Here is a 21,251-nt window from a genome sequence, read left to right on the forward strand (position 1 = left end):
CGGGCCCTGGCAGTACCTGAAAATTCAGATCCTCTGTCAACAATGACAGGAGAAGAAAGGGACTTAATTTGTGATGTGCAAATAGGTTTGAGCAGAAATTGGAGAAAAAAAAATTTCAAAACCAATTTGCACTCCGAGCTAGGCAATTACATGCAAATTGAAAATTCTTGCCAAACCGCACAATTGCATCCAAATTCTTGCTTAACCAATCAGGAAAGAGATAATTGAAACTTTTTTCATGATGATTGGCTAGGTCACGATCAAAGAACAGATTTTAATTTAAAGATATTGGACTGGATTATCTCCTTTAAGGTGGGAATTGAGAGTTGTAATTTCTTGCTATCGTGATCACACCTCCTGAGTATACCTGCCTGCCCCCCTTGTTTTCACCCAACTGTGTCCAAGGTGTCCTGGAGTTGGGGCTGCTGCCTCCAGGCAGGACAGAGGCAGAAACTGATGCGGGCGAATACTGAGGTGGGCAGATTAGAAGGCCCACCTCTGTTCACTAGGACATCCGTTCAGTCCTCTAGTAAGGTCCTCAACCCTTTACCCCACCTCATATCCACCACATATCAAACTCTTAAGCCTTATTATAGCATTAGGAAGGCATTGAGATGTTTACAAAGAAAATAAACAAACTCTGAGCCCCCTTGACAGTTGTGTCAACAGCACCAGCCAAGTTGAATCTATTAGTGGGGTTTGGAGCTCAGCCAAGCATCCATAATAGGATTTAATTGCAAGCTCAACCATCTGTTAAACCTTTAGAGGGGTGGGACAGATGTCTGAGCTGTCATTTGATGAAAATATTAAATCACAGAAGATCAATTTTACAGTCAAATCTAAATATCGCTATGCTCCAATGCAGAAGAGCTATTTATCATTTCAATAATATGCTTTAAAGCATTTGAGCACTTCGCCACTTTCATAGTCAGTTTAATGGTCACTTCTCTTATAAGAACATAACCCTATTAGCAATCGTTGAATTAAAAACATATTGAACTAATCATCCAACAGCATTACATCTTGGGGGCGATTCTCCAAGCCCCGCGCCGGGTCGGAGAATCGGCGCAACCACGACGCCCCAACGCCGGCGCGCGATTCTCCGAGGTGCGGAGAAATCGGCGCCGGCGCGCTGTGGGCCGCTGGAATCGGCGGGGCCGCCGATTCTCCGGCCCGGATGGGTCGAGTGGCCGTGCGGATACGAAGGAGTCCCGCCGTCGTCGTTCATCCCTGGTCGCTGCCGTCGGGAACTCTGCGCGAACGGTCGGGGGGTGGCCTGTGGGGGGGAGGGGGGGGCTCCGGCCTGCGATCGGGGCCCACTGATTGGCAGGCCGGCCTCTCTTTCCCCCCCCCCCCCCCCCCCCCGGGCCTACTTCCCTGCGCAGCCGGTCCCTCAGCACGGACGCCATGTTAAGTCGGGGCCGGCGCGCTAAAGAAGTCCCCGCGCAGGTTGGCGCGGCCCAACAGCGCATGCGCGGGTTGGTGCGGTGCCCATTTGGCGCCGGGAAAGGAGGCTGGAGCGGCGTGAACCTGTGGGGACAGAATAGGTCGTACTCGGGCCCGGTTCACGCCGTCGGGAAACGCGACGGCGTTCACGACGGCGCAAACACTTGGGCTCCATTTGGGAGAATCGCCCCCATTATCGTTTGAACAGTTCCCTAACCCAGACGGTTCTCCGATGGTCCACGACACCTCTGAGCTGGCGTGAACCATGTCGTCTTCAGAAGGTGGCCCAAATTCCATCAAAAATGTGAGGACTCTAAAAGGCCCATCTAGAAAAGGAGCCAGTGAGGTCAGGAATGCTGGTGTATGTGTGGGCTCGCAAACTGCCATGTTTTCTGCACTGCCAGCAATGGGATTAGGGATGGAAATTCAAAAATCCGGCCCCTCGATCCTCTCCGCTAACCTGATGTGCGTTTACTGCATGTCAGGACAGGAAAATTTGGCAGAAATTGTCTGAAGAAATAATGATATTTCTTTGTATTATAGATTGCTCAGCTTGATATGGTCAGTGTGAAAATCAGTGCATTGCGGGCAGTATTCGACATTCTACAGGTATTTGGGATTGAGGCTTTCAAACCCAGTCCTCATAAATCTGAGGAAATACCAAATGAAGAATTGGAAACTGAACTTGAGAAGTCAAAAGATGACGAACCAAAGGAGCCCGTTCTGGAAACTGACACAGTCAACAGTATCCTTACACTCCTCTTGGGATACTTGGACAATGAGGTATGAATTACTAGTTGCTTTTTGAAGTGCTGTTGGGGCCTTCTGTGTACATGGTGTGGGATTGTCATCGTGGCAGGAGAGGTGCCGATCATGGTGGTGTAAACTTTTTAATATATGAATACAATACACATGCAAAATATTTATTTATGTTGGTGCTCCTTATCTGCGACACTTCTTGCTGTACATTTTGTGTCTATGCTTGGTTAAAACGGTAGTTTTACAGAAGAATCACAAATCTACAGGATTTGCTTTCTTTTCTTTCCTTCTCTGTTGCTGCTCTGCCTCATTAAGAATTTAGGACAAAAAAGTGTTTGAGTCCATCCTTTTGATTTTCCTTTGTTCCCATTTCTTTTATTTTATCTTTATTTTCTTTTGGTCCAGGGATTCTCTTTTAAAGATGTTAAAAATTAAAAAAAATAGTGTACCCAATTCATTTCTTCCAATTAACGGGCAATTTAGCATGGCCAATCCACCTAGCCTGCACATCTTGGGTTGTGGTGGCGAAACCCACACAAACACGGGGAGAATGTGCAAACTCCACACGGACAGTGCCCCAGAACCAGGATCTAACCTGGGACCTCGGCGGCGTGAGGCAGCAATGCTAACCACTGCGCCACCCTGCTAACTGGTCCAGGGATTCTTAATTGAGATATGCCTTTAAGTTGAGCAGAGGAAGTACAGAATTCAAAAAGGGCTGGATTTTCCAGCCACGCCCGCCTCAAGATCGCCACAGATGGGATGGGAACCATGTAAATGTCCATTGACCTTGGGCAAGAATTTCCGGTCACCGGGCGGGCGCGGGCGAAAAATCCAGCCCAAAGTTTCTAAAAACTGGAACACTTTTGTATTTGAGAAAGAGAAAGGACTTCTGGCACCCAGCAAATTGGAGGGATTTTGGTCTCGCTCTCGTTCTCTCTCTCTCGCTCTCTCAGATTTAGATGAGCGTTTTTGAATGGCTGGGGCCAGGGAGGAGATGGGCATCGTTGTGGAAGCAGATGACGAATGTGATATAAAATAGTTACTTTAGAGATATTAGTTACTGTAATGTAGAGATAGGCCAGTCTCATTCTGGTGAGTTCACAGACAAAGGATTTCAGACCGCATGGCAAAGCAAAGGAAGAGGTGTGTCCACCAAAGGAGGAGAAAAGGATGCTGGGTAATAGGGGCCAGAGGAAGGGATTGGAAGTGAGCCAATCAGAATGTATTACCAGGTCAGGAGGGGTATAGGATGACCTATGGGAATTGTGTATGTGAAACTTGATGCCATTTGAATGTATCAGTAGAGACTTCTTTGTTCTACAGACTCACTTGATTCCAGAGGTGTACGAAGCAAGATGTGCTTTGTGCCGCTGTGAACTGAGTAAAGCTTGCAAGCTAAATAAAATAACTAATGCTGTACCTGCAAATCCATCTCGACTTTTATTGAGGCCAGACTGACGGGTAAAGAAATTTGGGATTTGACATAGACGCACTTTGTGAAAGCTCAGCATTTTTTTACTTTCCTATTTTTTTTGCATTCAAGCGTCTGTTGTGGTGGAGAAAGAAGATACCACTGACTGCATTTTGGGTGTAGATTACAAGGAAAACATGATTCTCAACTTTGCTGTTTTTGTCCAACTCCTCGAGCATTTGTGCTCTCTCCCTCCCCTGCATTCTCATTCATTTACCTCTGGCATCCCAAACTAATTTGTGTCTTTTCCAAAGTTGCTTCCCTTCCCCCTTTTCTCTTGCCGCTTTGCTCCATGGCTTCCCTTCTCAACCCCTACACGCTCTCTACCGCTCTGGCAAATCCTCCCTCATTTGCCCCATGTCCCCTCTCTCCAGTGCATATAATTTTTATATGCTAATAAAATTGCTTATATTTTCAGGTAATGGACATCAGGACTGTAGCTGCTGAAGGCCTTGCTAAATTACTTTTTTCTGGAAGACTCTCTAGCTCCAAAATTCTTACCCGGCTTATTTTGTTATGGTACAATCCTGTGACTGAAGAGGACACTTTCCTTCGACATTGCCTCGGGGTTTTCTTTCCTCTATATGCATTTATGAACAGGTTTGTACTTTATCTGCTGTGTATTTTGATGATACTGGTTTTGCCAGTTGATCAGGCTGAAAGCCCCCACCTGAATGAATTTTGAATTTGATATGATGCTGAACTTTCTAATGTCACCTTTGCCTCTGTGCCCATTCCTTTTGTCAGGAATTTTCTTCCCCCGCAGAGTAGACCCTTTATCTCAACTTCAGAATTCTCATTCTACCTGGCCTTCTCTTTCTGGGCTCTGACCTTCCTCTAGATAGATCTTCTCATTAGGAACAACCAGCATGGCATCACCTATCTCTCTTTGTCTACTCTCCTCAGTCACTCTAACCTGACCCTACTCTGAGCTTGCAGCACTCTCTTCTCTTTGATTCAACCCTAAAATTGTCACTGAACCTGTTGACAAGGATGACACTTGTTGTTTGGAAAACAGATGATTACGTCAGGAAAGCTGAACACTAATCTCCAACACCAACTGCCCTACCACTGAACACAAGTCATCATTTTCCAGACTGTCTCTGAGCTCATCTCTGGAGATCACTTTTCCATCACCCTGTCCCCATCAACCTCTAAACCCCTCAACCGCAAAAAGCACACTTCTCTCTCTACCCCAAGATCTTCAGACAGGAATGTGTACAAGCAGGCCTTCACTTGGTCAATTTCCAATTTTCCCTTCCCTCCCCGTCAACTTTTCTAATGTCAGCAGGGGCATGGGAACCTGGATTGTAGTTTTAGGGTAAGGGAGAATGAGAGTATAGAGGTCAGGAGCACAGATTTGACGTCGCAGGAAGGGGGCCAGTGTTCAGGTAGGTGGTTTGAAGTGTGTCTACTTCAATGCCAGGAGTATACGAAACAAGGTAGGGGAACTGGCAGCATGGGTTGGTACCTGGGACTTCGATGTTGTGGCCATTTCGGAGACATGGATAGAGCAGGGACAGGAATGGATGTTGCAGGTTCCGGGGTTTAGGTGTTTTAGTAAGCTCAGAGAAGGAGGCAAAAGAGGGGGAGGTGTGGCGCTGCTAGTCAAGAGCAGTATTACGGTGGCGGAGAGGATGCTAGATGGGGACTCTTCTTCCGAGCTAGTATGGCCTGAAGTTAGAAACAGGAAAGGAGAGGTCACCCTGTTGGGAGTTTTTTATAGGCCTCCTAATAGTTCTAGGGATGTAGAGGAAAGGATGGCGAAGATGATTCGGGATAAGAGCGAAAGTAACAGGGTAGTTATTATGGGAGACTTTAACTTTCCAAATATTGACTGGAAAAGATATAGTTCGCGTACAATAGATGGGTCGTTTTTTGTACAGTGTGCAGGAGGGTTTCCTGAAACAATATGTTGACAGGCCAACAAGAGGCGAGGCCGCGTTGGATTTGGTTTTGGGTAATGAACCAGGCCAGGTGTTGGATTTGGAGGTAGGAGAGCACTTTGGGGACAGTGACCACAAATCGGTGACGTTTACGTGAATGATGGAAAGGGATAAGTATACACCGCAGGGCAAGAGTTATAGCTGGGGGAAGGGCAATTATGATGCCATTAGACGTGACTTGGGGGGGATAAGGTGGAGAAGTAGGCTGCAAGGGTTGGGCACACTGGATAAGTGGGGCTTGTTCAAGGATCAGCTACTGCGTGTTCTTGATAAGTATGTACCGGTCAGACAGGGAGGAAGGCGTCGAGCGAGGGAACCGTGGTTTACCAAGGAAGTGGAATCTCTTGTTAAGAGGAAGAAGGAGGCCTATGTGAAGATGAGGTGTGAAGTTTCGGTTGGGGCGATGGATAGTTACAAGGTAGCGAGGAAGGATCTAAAGAGAGAGCTAAGACGAGCAAGGAGGGGACATGAGAAGTATTTGGCAGGAAGGATCAAGGAAAACCCAAAAGCTTTCTGTAGGTATGTCAGGAATAAGCGAATGACTAGGGAAAGAGTAGGACCAGTCAAGGACGGGGATGGGAAATTGTGTGTGGAGTCTGAAGAGATAGGCGAGATACTAAATGAATATTTTTTGTCAGTATTCACTCAGGAAAAAGATAATGTTGTGGAGGAGAATGCTGAGCCCCAGGCTAATAGAATAGATGGCATTGAGGTACGTAGGGAAGAGGTGTTGGCAATTCTGGACAGGCTGAAAATAGATAAGTCCCCGGGGCCTGATGGGATTTATCCTAGGATTCTCTGGGAGGCCAGGGAAGAGATTGCTGGACCTTTGGCTTTGATTTTTATGTCATCATTGGCTACAGGAATAGTGCCAGAGGACTGGAGGACAGCAAATGTGGTCCCTTTGTTCAAAAAGGGGAGCAGAGACAACCCCGGCAACTATAGACCGGTGAGCCTCACGTCTGTAGTGGGTAAAGTCTTGGAGGGGATTATAAGAGACAAGATTTATAATCATCTAGATAGGAATAATATGATCAGGGATAGTCAGCATGGCTTTGTGAAGGGTAGGTCATGCCTCACAAACCTTATTGAGTTCTTTGAGAAGGTGACTGAACAGGTAGACGAGGGTAGAGCAGTTGATGTGGTGTATATGGATTTCAGCAAAGCGTTTGATAAGGTTCCCCACGGTAGGCTATTGCAAAAAATACGGAGGCTGGGCATTGAGGGTGATTTAGAGATGTGGATCAGAAATTGGCTAGCTGAAAGAAGACAGAGGGTGGTGGTTGATGGGAAATGTTCAGAATGGAGTACAGTCACAAGTGGAGTACCATAAGGATCTGTTCTGGGGCCGTTGCTGTTTGTCATTTTTATCAATGACCTAGAGGAAGGCGCAGAAGGGTGGGTGAGTAAATTTGCAGACGATACTAAAGTCGGTGGTGTTGTCGATAGTGTGGAAGGATGTAGCAGGTTACAGAGGGATATAGATAAGCTGCAGAGCTGGGCTGAGAGGTGGCAAATGGAGTTTAATGTAGAGAAGTGTGAGGTGATTCACTTTGGAAGGAATAACAGGAATGCGGAATATTTGGCTAATGGTAAAGTTCTTGAAAGTGTGGATGAGCAGAGGGATCTAGGTGTCCATGTACATAGATCCCTGAAAGTTGCCACCCAGGTTGATAGGGTTGTGAAGAAGGCCTATGGAGTGTTGGCATTTATTGGTAGAGGGATTGAGTTCCGGAGTCGGGAGGTCATGTTGCAGCTGTACAGAACTCTGGTACGGCCGCATTTGGAGTATTGCGTACAGTTCTGGTCACCGCATTATAGGAAGGACGTGGAGGCTTTGGAGCGGGTGCAGAGGAGATTTACCAGGATGTTGCCTGGTATGGAGGGAAAATCTTATGAGGAAAGGCTGATGGACTTGAGGTTGTTTTTGTTGGAGAGAAGAAGGTTAAGAGGAGACTTAATAGAGGCATACAAAATGATCAGGGGGTTAGATAGGGTGGACAGTGAGAGCCTTCTCCCGCGGATGGATATGGCTGGCACGAGGGGACATAACTTTAAACTGAGGGGTAATAGATATAGGACAGAGGTCAGAGGTAGGTTCTTTACGCAAAGAGTAGTGAGGCCGTGGAATGCCCTACCTGCTACAGTAGTGAACTCGCCAACATTGAGGGCATTTAAAAGTTTATTGGATAAACATATGGATGATAATGGCATAGTGTAGGTTAGATGGCTTTTGTTTCGGTGCAACATCGTGGGCCGAAGGGCCTGTACTGCGCTGTATTGTTTAAAAAAAAAAAAATTTTAAAAAAATTCCCATATCAATAACAATCCCATCCTCCTACCAAACCCCAGACATTAGCCCGTATGTTGACATAAACAAATGACAAAACGGAATCCGGAATCACCGATAGTCACCATTAACACATGCAGTCCCTCTTCCCCCCCCCCCCCCCCCCCCCCCCCCCCAACCCTCCCAGCCACATCCCCCCCCCCTAATGTTTGATGTGATCCAATTCTCGAAAGTGCATAATGAATAACGCCCATGAATTGTAGAACCCCTCCATCATTCCCCTCAGTTCAAATTTGATCTTTTCAAGCGTCAAGAATTCCAGCAGGTCCCCCCCGCCATGACAGGGCACAGGGTGGAGAGGTCGATCTCCACCCTAACAGGATCCGCCTTCGGGCAATCAACGAGGCGAAGGCTACAAAATCTGCCTCCGTGCCCGTTTCCAACCCCGGCTGGTCCGATACCCTGAATATGGCCTCCCGAGAGCCCGGGTCTAGTCTCACGTGCACCACTTTAGAGAGTACCCTAAAAACTTCCTTCCAGTAATCCTCCAGCTTTGGACAGGACCAAACATCTGAACGTGGTTTGCGGGGGCCCCCCTGCATCGTTCACACACATCTTCTACCCCCTCAAAGAGCCGGCTCATCCTCGCCCTTGTAAGGTGTGCTCTATACACCACCTTCAGCTGTATCAGCCCCAACCTCGCACATGAGGTGGAGGCGTTCACCCTCCGGAGCACCTCACACCTGAACCCCACCTCCATACCCTCCCCCAACTCTTCCTCCCACTTTGCCTTGATCCCTCCCGTCAACCTTTCTGTCTCCATTTCTGTTGAACAATGTCTACTTCCAAGTCCACTGACCACCTTGAATGCACTTCATCCACCTTGCTTCCTGCTAGGGATCATTTCTATTCCCTCAGTTTCTTCCTCTCTGCATCTGTTCTGACGATGTCACCTTCCGCATCAGTGCTTTCTATCCGTCTCTTTTTCCTCTTTCCTCCCCTATGGTTGATCGGGTCCTCAACAGTGCCCTTCCAACTTTGCACACGTTTTCTCTCACCTACCCTCATTACTACAGCAATATCCTCACTTTCCACCAGTTCCTCCACATTCAACAGATCATTTACCACCATTCCTGTAGCGTGATGCCACCACTAAATACATCTTTCTCTCCCCATTCAGCATCTCAAATGAACTGTTCCATCTGTGACGGCCAGGTCCTCTCCTATCATCCCCATCACTTGTTCACCTTACCACAGCATCTTCTTATGCAATCACAGAAGATGCTACACCTGCTGATTCATCTCTACCCATCCCACCATCCAAGTTCTAAACATGTTTTCCAAGTAAAACATATATTTATAACTACTTCTTTTGAAGTTATTATATTGTATTCACTGAGACTTGGGTCAGTTGCCATATTTTAATTTCCCATCCATTCCTACTCTGACCATTCTGCACCCTGCTTATAATATCCCAATGAAGCTCAAGGAACAGCACCTCAGCTTTCAATCAGGAACTTTAAAACTTTCTGGAATTAATATTGAGTTGAATCATTTCAGATGATAACCACAGCTCCCATTTTTTTCCAGACAGCAGTTTCAAGAAATGATTCTCTTGTTCCTGCTGTTCATTTAATCAGTTTCCCTTCCACCCTTTCATAAATCTTCCACTTAGTTATTTCCTCACAACTCCCACCCTTTCCCTAACTCTAAACTTGCTTAAAACCTATTGAAAGTAAGATTGAGAAGGAAGTTTGTTCAGCAAACTGAAATAGAAATGATGTTTTATAATGTGCAAAACTTCCCTTTCTTAGGAGAAATCAAGAATGTTTTCAGGAAGCATTCCTGCCTACTTTGCAGACTCTGTTCTATGCACCAGCGTCTTCTCCTTTAGCTGAAGTTAATGCACTTAATGTAGCAGAGTTTTTTGTGGATTTGACCCGAGCCAGTGAAGTTAATCACCAAAACAAACAGATACAGGACTATCAGGTATACAGCACTAAATTTTATTTTATGTAGATTGGGCAACTCTTCGATACAAAATAATACTTGGTTTAGATAAAGGAAACAAAATTTATTTCTGTCCCTCCATTGCCCAACAATTTTTGGATTTGGTTGTGTTGTGTTTGTTGTAGTTTGTAGTGCATCTGTTTAAATATACTCTGTTTGCTGCATTCATTGCAAGTCCTAACCTGTCTCCAACACAGTGGTGTCAAAATTTACTGCGATATATTAATCCAGACCACAGGTAAAGCATTCCGGAGGGTGGAAAAAAGTGAAACAAAAACACAACTAGAATTCTGAATTCTTTTGCTATTTTGATCTGAAAATGGTTAAAGTGCCAGACTAAGTATGGAATGTACTTCATTTGAATGTTGCCATTTTATCTGTTAATTTATTTTTGTGTTTATATAATTTAGTGTTGAATTACAGGTTTGCATTTGGAGTGTTCTGCCCCTCACAAAGATCAGGTGTGCATAATTGTAACCTGTATTATTTGTTGTATACCATAGCAGTGAATGGTAGATTGTTAGCCCCAAAGGACAGTGCATTCATTCTATATATCAGATCAGAGAAGACACAGGCCTGCCTTTAACAAGTGTTGAAGCGCCTGTAATATAATTCCTGTCAGTAGGAAATTGGAAACAAATACTCAAAATTGAGAATTTGGGGTTTGTTATTAATTCCACTTAAGAGCTTGTAATTTTTTGGTCTTTGGCTTTTGTTCTCAGGATGTGGGCAGGACTGACTAGACTGCGTTAATTGTCTATCCTGATTTGTCAAACAGCTAAATGGCTTGCACTTCCAGAGGCCATAAATACCCACAGCATAATGTGGACTAGGCATGTGGGAGTCAGGTTTCCTTACATGAATGATATTAATGAAACAGTTGGGTTTTTAATAAGAATCCAGCAACTTTCTGGTATCAAAATACACTTTAGCAGAATTATATAACTCAATCGCACAGCTTCCAATGTTGGGATTTGAACTCCATCTGGACTATTAGTCCAATACCTTTACTACTTTTCCCATAATGTGTTTACATAGGTTGTTCGTATATGACTTAAAATTATTGTCTCAAGTTTGTAAAGGAGGAGCTCTAGATATATTTTGGGCTTTGGAGTCTCATCAAAGTTACTTAAAATAGAATGCTAATATTTTATTTCCATTCTTAAACTTAATCTATATTTAATGAGGGGCTTTTACTGTGGTGCTTATGGTTGGTGCCTTCATAGGACACTTGTAAAGATAAATTGCAGCAACTTTAGAAAATAAATCTGTTCTCATATATAGTAGAAATTTAGTCTCCCTTTTACACAATAAGCAACTGAGAAATTGCCAACACAGTTATACAACAGGTTTGAGACGTGTTCTCTTTCTTATACATGTGTGTGGCGGCACGGTAACCGTGGTTAGCACTACTGTCTCACAGCACCAGGGACCTGGGTTCGATTCCGACCTCGGGTCACTGTCTGTGTGGAATTTGTACATTGTTCCCGTGTCTGCGTGGGTTCCCTCCGGGTACTCTGGTTTCCTCCCACAGTCCAAAGATGTGCTGATTAGGTGGATTGGCTAAATTGCCCTTTACGGTGGGGTTACAGGGCAGGGAATTGGGCCCAGGTAGGGTGGTCTTTCGAAAGGGTTGGTGCAGGCTTGATGGGTCAAAAACGGCCTCTTTCTGCACTGTAGGGATTCTATGTGTAGCCGATGCCACTTGTTTTGATTGTAATTTGCATTTGATGTTCTGGGATTAGGCTTGCTATCAGGGTTTGATTTGTTACTTTGATCACTAGTTGTAATTCAGTCATGGCTCTATAATCTTCATTTGGTCCTCACTTCCTTTCCATTTTGTTTTGATTTTTATGATTGCATATTTTAGGATTTAACCTTTCTTTATTTTTATTATTGGGGACTCTGTTACCTTTCCCTCTTTTAAAGAAATTTTTTTTAGAGTAGCCAATTATTTTTCTATTTCCAATTAAGGGGCAATTTAGCATGGCCAATCCACCTAACCAACACATGTTTGGGTTGTGGGGGTGAAACCCACGCAGACATGGGGAGAAGGTACAAACTCCACTAGGACAGCGACCCAGGGCTGGGATTCGAACCCAGGTCCTCGGCGCCACAGTCCCAGTGCTAACCATTGTGCACATGCCGCCCTCCTTTCCCTCTGTTGCTGGATTAAACATTGTCACCTTTAACATGCTTTCAACTACTAGAGTTTGAGATGTTTATATTGTATCGTTTGCAGTGTGCATTCATTGCATCCTGTATGTCTTATTCTGTTTCCTACATTTCTACAAACTTATTGTCACAATGTGCCTCTTTAAATAAATAAAATTAAATAATTGGACAGGATATTTCCTAAATCAAAGTGACAGAGGGTTACAATTCTGTCATACAGTATGGCGTCTGTAAACTCCTCGACAAAGAACAAGCTATACATTTGGCTTAATCTGTTTGACTCGTTTCAATATGCGAGGGTATGGAAGAAATAACATTGAGCAAATAGTGCATTTATTTCAGCGAGTGAGGAAATATATTGTGCAGTCAAACTACTGTACTTGTGTTTTTCCATTAAAATATGGCTTCCTTTTTTAGCTGTTCATTGACAGCAGGAATAGTGTCCTAGGAGTAGGGAACAACATGGTAACACCAAATTATAAAAATAATTCTTTTTAAAAAAAAATAATATTTATTAAAGGTTTTCATAAAATATCAATAACAAAATGAGAAAGAAAAAAGAACCCAACAGGGTTAAGTACAAAGCACAATCTAAAAAAGCAACCTCCCAACCCCCCCGCCCCGTAACTAAATAATAAATTAACATTAACACCTCGACTTAACACAACAGGTATATACACCCACTCACACCCTCCAGTGTAAATAACATAAACAAAAATAAAGTAAACCCCCCCTGAGCTGCTGCTGCCATTGACCAATGTCTATCGTTCTGCCAGAAAGTCTAAGAACGGTTGCCACTGCCTAAAGAACCCTTATACCGACCCTCTCAAGGCGAATTTCACCCTCTCCAATTTAATGAACCCTGCCATATCGCTGATCCAGGATTCCACGCTTGGGGGCCTCGCATCTTTCCACTGAAGGAGAATCCTTCGCCGGGCTACCAGGGACGCAAAAGCCAGAATTCCGGCCTCTTTCGCCTCCTGCACTCCCGGCTCCTCTGCCAAACCCAAATATTGCGAGCCCCCAGCCCGGTCTGACCCTGGATCCTACCACCCTCGACACCGTCCTCGCTACGCCCTTCCAACATTCCTCCAGCGCTGGGCATGCCCAGAACATATGGGTGTGATTTGCTGGGCTCCTGAGCACCTAACACACCTGTCCTCACCCCCAAAGAACCGGCTCATCCTTGTTCCGGTCATGTGTGCCCTGTGCAGCACCTTAAACTGTATGAGGCTGAGCCTCGCGCACAAAGAGGAAGAGTTCACCCTCCCTAGGGCATCTGCCCACGTCCCCTCTTCGATCTCCTCTCCCAACTCCTCCTCCCAATTACCTTTCAACTCCACCACCGAGGCCTCCACCTCCTCCTGCATCACCTGGTAAGTTTCCGAGATCTTCCCCACTCCCCCCCCCCCCCCCCCCCCCCCCGCTGAGAGCACCCTGTCCTGTACTGTGTGTGGCAGTAGCTGTGGAAATTATATACCCTGCCGTCTGGCAAACGCCCTTACCTGTAAGTACCTGAAGGTGTTCCCCAGGGGGAGCCCGTACTTCTCCTCCAGCTCACCCAAGCTCGCGAACTTCCCGTCCACAAACTGGTCCCCCAACTTTCGTATCCCTGCCCTGTGCCACCCCGAAAACCCTCCACGTGTTCTTCCTGGGGCGAACCGGTGGTTCCCCCGTAATGGGGTCCACGCCGAGGCCCCAACTGTTTGAGGGCTGCCACCACCACCGGGCTCGTGGTATACCTCCTTGCAGGGAGCGGCAGCGGCGCCGTTGCCAGCGCCCCCAGACTCGTACCCACACAGAACGCCGTCTGCAGCCTCTTCCATGCAGCCCCCTCCCCCTCCATCACCCAGTTGCGCACCATCGTCGCATTGGCGGCCCAGTAGTACCCACAGAAGTTGGGCAGTGCCAGCCCCCCCCCTATCTCTACTCCGCTCCAGGAACACCCTCGGAGTCCCTCGCGCCCACACAAACCCCATTATACTCCTGTTAACCCGCCTGAAAACAGCCTTTGGGATAAACACGGGGAGGCACTGCAACAGGAACAAAAACCTTGGGAGCACCGTCATTTTGATTGACTGCACCCTACCCGCCAAGGACAATGGCAACGCGTCCCACCTCTTGAACTCCTCCTCCATTTGCTCCACCAGCCTTGAGAAATTAAGCCTATGCAGGGCCCCCCAGCTCCTGGCCACCTGGACTCCCAGATACCTGAAGCTCCTCTCCGCCCTTTTTAGTGGGAGCTCGCCAATCCCCCTCTCCTGGTCCCCTAGCTGAACTACGAACAGCTCGCTCTTCCCCATATTGAGCTTGTACCCCGAAAAGTCCCCAAATTCCCGAAGGATCCTCATTACCTCTGGCATTCCTCCCACCGGGTCCGCCACATACAGCAGCAGGTCGTCCGCATAAAGCGACACCCTGTGCTCCTCCCCACCCCGCACCAACCCCCTCCAGTTCCTCGACTCTCTCAGTGCCATAGCCAGGTGTTCAATCGCCAGTGCGAAGAGCAGGGGGGACAGGGGACACCCCTGTCACGTCCCTCGGTGCAACCGAAAGTACTCGGACCTCCTATTTGTGGCCACACTCGCCATCGGGAACTCATACAACAGCCTAACCCACCTGACAAACCCCTCCCCAAACCCGAATCTCTTCAGCACCTCCCACAGGTACCCCCACTCTACCCTATCGAAGGCTTTCTCAGCGTTCATCGCCACCACTATCTATCTCCGCCTCCCCCTCCCTCGCCGGCATCATGATAACGTTCAAAAGCCAGCGCACATTCGTGTTCAAATGTGTCCCCTTCACAAACCCTGTCTGGTCTTCATGGATGATCTGCGGCACACAATCCTCAGTCCTCGTGGCTAAGACCTTCGCCAGCACCTTGGCATCTACATTTAGCAAGGAAATCGGTCTGTAAGACCCACATTGCAGGGGACCCTTGACCCGCTTCAGGATCAAGGAGATCAGTGCCCGGGACATCGTCGGGTGTAAAGCCCCCCCCTCCCTTGCCCCATTAAAGGTCCTAACAAACAGCGGGCCCAACAGGTCCATATATTTTTTATAGAACTCGACCGGGAAACCGTCTGGCCCCGGTGCCTTCCCCGCCTGCATGCTTCCTATCCCTTTGATCAGCTCCTCCAGCCCAATCGGGGCCCCCAGTCCCGCCACCAGTCCCTCTTCCACCTTTGGAAACCCCAATTGGTGCAGGAAACGGCCCATCCCTCCCTCCTCCCGTGGGGGCACGGATCGGTACAATTCCTCGTAGAAGTCCCTGAAGACCCCATTGACGCCAACCCAAATCCGCACCACGCTCCCTCCCCTGTCCTTAACTCCCCCGATCTCCCTAGCTGCATCCCGCTTACGAAGCTGATGCGCCAGCATCCGGCTTGCCTTTTCCCCATACTCGTAGACCGCCCCCTGGGCCTTCCTCCACTGCACCTCCGCCTTCCTGGTGGTCACCAGGTCGAATTCGGCCTGGAGGCTGCGCCTCTTCCTCAACAATCCTTCCTCAGGCTCTTCCGCATACCTCCTGTCCACCCTCACCATCTCCCCCACCAGCCTCTCCCTCTCCCCCTCCGCTCCTTGTGGGCCCTAATGGAGATCAGCTCTCCCCTCACCACCGCCTTCAGTGCCTCCCATACCATCCCCACTCGGACCTCCCCGTTGTTGTTGGTCTCCAAGTACCTCTCTATACTTCCTCGTACCTGCTAGCTCACCTCCTCGTCCGCCAACAGCCCCACCTCCAAGCGCCACAGTGGGCGCTGGTCCCTTTCCTCCCCCATCTCCAACTCCACCCAATGCGGGGCGTGGTCCGAAATGGCTATTGCCGAATACTCGGTATCCTCTACCCTCGCTATCAGCGTCCTACTCAAAACGAAAAAGTCGATTCGAGAATAAGCCTTATGGACATGTGAGAAGAATGAAAATTCCCTAGCCCACGGCCTTGCAAACCTCCAAGGGTCCACCCCTCCGATTTGGTCCATAAATCCCCTCAACACTCTAGCCGCCACCGGCTTCCTACCCGTCCTAGACCTGGAGCGATCCAGTGCCGGATCTAACACCGTGTTAAAGTCTCCCCCCATTATCAGCCCCCCCCCCCCCCTTCCAAATCTGGGATTCGACCCAACATGCGCTGCATAAAACCCGCATCGTCCCAGTTCGGAGCATACACATTGACCAGTACCACCCTCTCCCTGCAACTTACCACTTACCATTATGTACCTACCGCCATTATCTGCCACAATGCTCGACGCCTCGAACGACACCTTTCCCCACCAAGATCGCCACCCCACGATTTTTGGCATCTAGCCCTGAGTGAAACACCTGACCTACCCACCCTTTCCTCAGTCTTACCTGGTCTGCCACCTTCAGGTGTGTCTCCTGGAGCATAACCACATCCGCCTTGAGCCCCTTCAGGTGCGCGAACACGCGGGCCCGCTTAACCGGCCCATTCAGTCCCCTTACATTCCAGGTTATCAGCCGGATCAGGGGGCTACCCGCCCCCCTCCCCCGCCGACCAGCCATGACCCCTCCTCGGCCAGCCACGTGCCCGCACCCCACACTCGGCCCGTTCCCCACAGCGGCACCCACCCCGTCTTGACCCCCTCCACTCGCTCCAGCTCCTCCTTGACCTTAGCACCAGCAACTCGATCCAATCCCCCCCCCCCCCGATAGGACCCATCCTAGCTGGTTTACTCCCCCCATTGCACTTCCGCAGCTCAGCTGACCCCGGCCACTCCTGCCTCTCCTTCGACTCCTCCCATTGTGTGGCACACCCTCCTCTCCCGCTCCCCATCCACAGACTCTCCCCCTCCACCCTCCGTTCTAAGCACGGGAAACAATCCTCGCCTCCCCAACCCGAAAGAGAAAAACACAGAGAAAAAGAAACCCAAAACAATGCAAACACCCAAAATAATGGTGCCGGTCCTTGTAGGTAACCCACAGTCGCGCCGGCTGCAACATGCCAAACTTCACCCCCTTCCTGTGCAGCACCGCCTTCGCTCGATTGTACCCGGCCCTCCTCTTCGCCACATCCGCACTCCAGTCCTGGTATATCCGAACCTCCGCATTCTCCCACCTGCTGCTCCTCTCTTTCTTGGCCCACCTGAGCGCACACTCCCGATCGACGAACCGATGGAACCGCACCAGCACCACCCGCGGAGGCTCGTTAGCCTTGGGCCTCCTCGCCAACACTCTATGGGCCCCTTCCAGCTCCAGGGGCCCCTGGAAGGACCCCGCTCCCATCAACGAGTTCAACATGGTGACCACATAGGCCCCCACATCCAGCCCCCCCGGGAGGCCCAGAATCCACAGATTCTTCCGCCTCAACCGATTCTCCATCTCCTCGAACTGCTCCTGCCATTTCTTGTGGTGCGCCTCCACCTTTACCGCCAGGCCGAAGATCTCGTCCTCATTGTCAGAGATCTTATGTCGAGCCTCTCTGATCGCCACCCCCTGGGCCGTCTGTGTCTCCAGCAACTTATCAATAGAAGCCTTCATCGGCTCTCGCAGGTCCGTTTTAATGGCTCTGAGGCAGCGCTGGATACCCTCCTGTTGCTCCTCCGCCCACTGCCTCCACGCTGCCTGGTCTCCGCCCGCCGCCATTTTGTCCTACCCTTCCTCCCTTCTTCAGGTCCACCACCACCTTTTTTGTTGCCCCGCTCCTAGTTAAAGCCATATTCTGACGGGGAGCTATTATTAACTCCTTCCCACAACGGGAAACGTCGAAAAAGTGCCCTTGGGGGCCCTGAAAAGAGCCCAAAAGTCCGTTTTTGCGGAAGCCGCCGAATGTGCGACTTGGCTCCGCATAGCCGCAACCCGAAGTCTCGAGAGGGAATCCTCTTGGCAGCGTTCGCTTCACCAATCTGTCCCAAAATGTCTGTGGAAACTCCTGAAAAAGGTCTGAGAGTCCGTTCCAGACGGGATCTACCGAATGCGCGATCTACTCCTCCATGGCCGCCACCGGAAGCCTCGTCCCCGCTTCTTCAATGGCCTTGGTAGATCTTTTCACAGTTGTTCCCTCTGCTGCTAGAATTCACCCTTAATAAAGGCCCTCAAGTCAGCTTGCAGCCTTTAAGCTTGCCCTTCCCCCGCCTGCATGCTGCAGCTACAGCCAAATATTTTACTGTTTCTGCCGGGTCTGGTAACCAAGAGACATACCATTCCTGGGGGACACTGTCGGGGGAATGTTGTAGTCTTCTTCCCACACTGGGAAATGTTGAACAAATGCCGTGGGGGCCCTGTAAAGAGCCCAAAAGTCCGTTCCAAGCGGGAGCTACCGAACATGCGACCTAGCTCTGCATGGCCGCACCCGGAAGTCCATAAAAATAATTCTAATAGGATGCTGGGCATGGCAGCCAAAGAGCCTGACACCTAAGATAGAAAATGTATTAGCGGGCATCCTGAAGGAGAGTCACTGCACCATTTGTGGGAAGATGGTCATACAAACTTATTGATCCTCTCCCTGAGCACCTCCACCTTGTTAGCAGTGTTTTTATTTTCATTAATTTACGGGATGTGGGCGTCGCTGGCTAGGTCAGCGTTTATTGCCCATCTTTTGTTTTCCTTGAGAAGGTGGTGGTGAACTGCCTTCTTGAACTGCTACAGTCCCTGAGGTGTAGGTACACCCACAGTGCTGTTAGTGACAGACCGCCTGCCTTTGCTGTGTGCAAGTGAAGTGGAGTGCTCAAGCAAATCCTTGAATATAGAGGATTGGATCGGATCATGAGAATATTGCTGAAAGTATAGAGCTTTTAGTGGGAGCTGGGTTGTTGTCTATAGTCTTCCTAATGTTTATCTGCAGGGTAAGCAGTCTGAAAACCAAGGGAGGGGTGGAGCTAGGTGGCATGAGTATGTGTGAGGAAACTGACATCAGGGGCTGGATGTTTAATTGCTGGCTAGGTCTGGACACAGTACAGGCTTGATTTATAAATCACTATCTTGGAGGATCCCAATGTCTCTAGGTCTAGGAACATCTGGAATTTTAGAAGAGCTGGCAGGTGTTGGGAAAGAAAATGGAACATGCTCGCCTCCAAATAATGGCCCACTAAGCTCCTTTAGGAGCTTGGTAATAGGCTGGGAGATGGACACTGCAATTTTTGAATGGTGATTTGGTGCACCTAAATAGTCTGATGCATGTTAATGTAAGGGCGGCATGGTAGCACAGTGGTTAGCACTGTTGGTTCACAGTGCCAGGGGCCCAGGTTCGATTCCCGGCTTGCGACATTGTCTGCAGAGTTTGCACGTTCTCCCCATGTCTGCATGGGTTTCTTCCGGGAGCTCCGGTTTCCTCCCACAACGTTCCGAAATACATGCTTGTTAGGTGAATTGGACATTCTGAATTCTCCCTCAGTGTACCCGAACAGACGCCGGAGTGTGGCGACTCGGGGATTTTCACAGTAACTTCATTGCAGGTTTATAAGCTGATTTGTGACACTATAAAAAGATTACAGCTGTCAGGTTTGCTATGGGGCGAAGGAAATGTTTTTTTCATTTAATGGTTAAACTGATCAGCCCCCAGAGTAATTTGTGCCGGAATGTTCCCGTTACCTCACTTTGGGCCCATTCACCCACAGTTTCCTGTATTTAGCCTGCTGTCCTTCAGAGAAGCTGCATGTTGTCTTTGGCAAGGCGATGGCAGGGCTTAACATGACTGCTGCCTGCCTTTGCTGTGGGTTCTGATAGTTAACCCTGGCTTCCTAAATGTGCTTGGTGCCAATAATTATGCAGCACGTAGATGAGGAATAACAGGGGCCAAGGATACATTTTGGGGGGACTCTGAAGGTAATGTTGAGATCTTGGGGCTATTGCTGACCATAATTTGAGAGATGAAAATTGAAGTAACCACTGAGCTGAACAACTGAAAAGGAGTTAGAAGAGAATGGTTGATGCCACACTGCCAATGGCTACAGATGGGAGAGATAGTGCAGCTAAATACGTGGCTAAACTGGTGGTGTAGGAGGGAAGGTTTCAGATTTCTGGACCACTGGAATTTCTTCCGGGACAGGTTTGACCTGTACAAGAAGGACTGGTTGCATCTAAACTGGAGGGGTACCAATATCATGGCTGGGAGGTTTGCTGGAGTCACTCGGGAGGATTTAAACTAGTATGGCAGGGGGGTGGGAAACAGAGCATTAATTTAGGTGTAATAACTGAAGGGGAAATGGAGAACAAAAATAAGAGAACAACATTACCCTGTCTGCTCAAACGCAGTGGTTTTGAAGTATATTTGTTTCAACGTCAGAAGTATAGCAGGTAAGGCAGATGAATTTAGAGCTCATATTAGTACTTGGAACTATGATGTTGTGGCTATCACAGAAACGTGGTTGAAAGAAGGGCGGGATTGGCAGCTGAACATTGGAGGATATAGATGCTTCAGGAGAGATAGAAGGGGATGTAAAAGGGGTGGGGGAGTAGCATTACTGGTTAAGGAGAATATTATAGATGTACTGTGGGAGGACATCTCGGAGGGATCATACAATGAGGCAATCTGGGTAGAGCTGAGGAACAGGAAGCAGGCAATCACAATGTTGGGCATTTATTACAGGTCCCCCAATTGCCAGCAAGAGAGAGGAGCAGCTAGGTAGAGAGATTTTGGATAGGTGCAAAAGTAACAGGGTTGTTGTGATAGGGGATTTTAATTTCCCCTATATTGACTGGACTCACTTAGTGCTAGGGGTTTGGATGGGGCAGAGTTTGTAAGGTGTATGCAGGAAGGCCTCTTGATGCAATATGTAGATACTCCAACTAGGGAAGGGGTGGTACTGGACCTGGTATTGGGGAATGAGCCTGGACAGGTGGTTGAGGTTTCAGTAGGAGATCATTTTGGGAGTAGTGACCACAATTCCGTAGGTTTTAGGGTACTTTTGCATAGGGGTGAGGGTAGCCCTTGCGTTATGGTGCTCAACTGGGGAAAGGCAAATTCCGATAATATTAGACCGGAATTGAAGAATTTGTATTGGGTGCGGCTGTTGGAGGGTAAATTAACATCGGACCTGTGGAAATCTTTCAAGCGGCAGTTGATTAGGATTCCGGAAAGTCATGTTTCTGAGAGAACGAAGGATAAGTATGGGAAGTTTATGGAGCCTTGGATAACGAGGGATATTGTGAACCTCGTCAAAAAGAAAAAGGAGGCTTTTGTATGGTCTAGAAG

General features: G+C 48.3%; 1 protein-coding gene across 8 annotated transcripts in view; it reads left to right on the top strand.

The window, feature by feature from the left end:
- ncapg (non-SMC condensin I complex, subunit G) overlaps positions 1-21,251 on the top strand; it is a 129,936-nt gene that overhangs the window by 68,307 nt on the left and 40,378 nt on the right. For 7 of the 8 annotated variants that reach the window (XM_072496455.1, XM_072496456.1, XM_072496453.1 and 4 more), the window contains exons 15-17: positions 1,990-2,229; positions 4,098-4,279; positions 9,730-9,904. In XM_072496455.1, the coding sequence (XP_072352556.1) occupies positions 1,990-2,229; positions 4,098-4,279; positions 9,730-9,904 (597 nt within the window). The remainder of the gene's footprint in view (positions 1-1,989; positions 2,230-4,097; positions 4,280-9,729; positions 9,905-21,251) is intronic. The other variant, XM_072496460.1, reaches the window with a different exon arrangement.

Source organism: Scyliorhinus torazame, chromosome 3, assembly GCF_047496885.1.
Source record: "Scyliorhinus torazame isolate Kashiwa2021f chromosome 3, sScyTor2.1, whole genome shotgun sequence".
Classification (NCBI taxonomy): domain Eukaryota; kingdom Metazoa; phylum Chordata; class Chondrichthyes; order Carcharhiniformes; family Scyliorhinidae; genus Scyliorhinus; species Scyliorhinus torazame.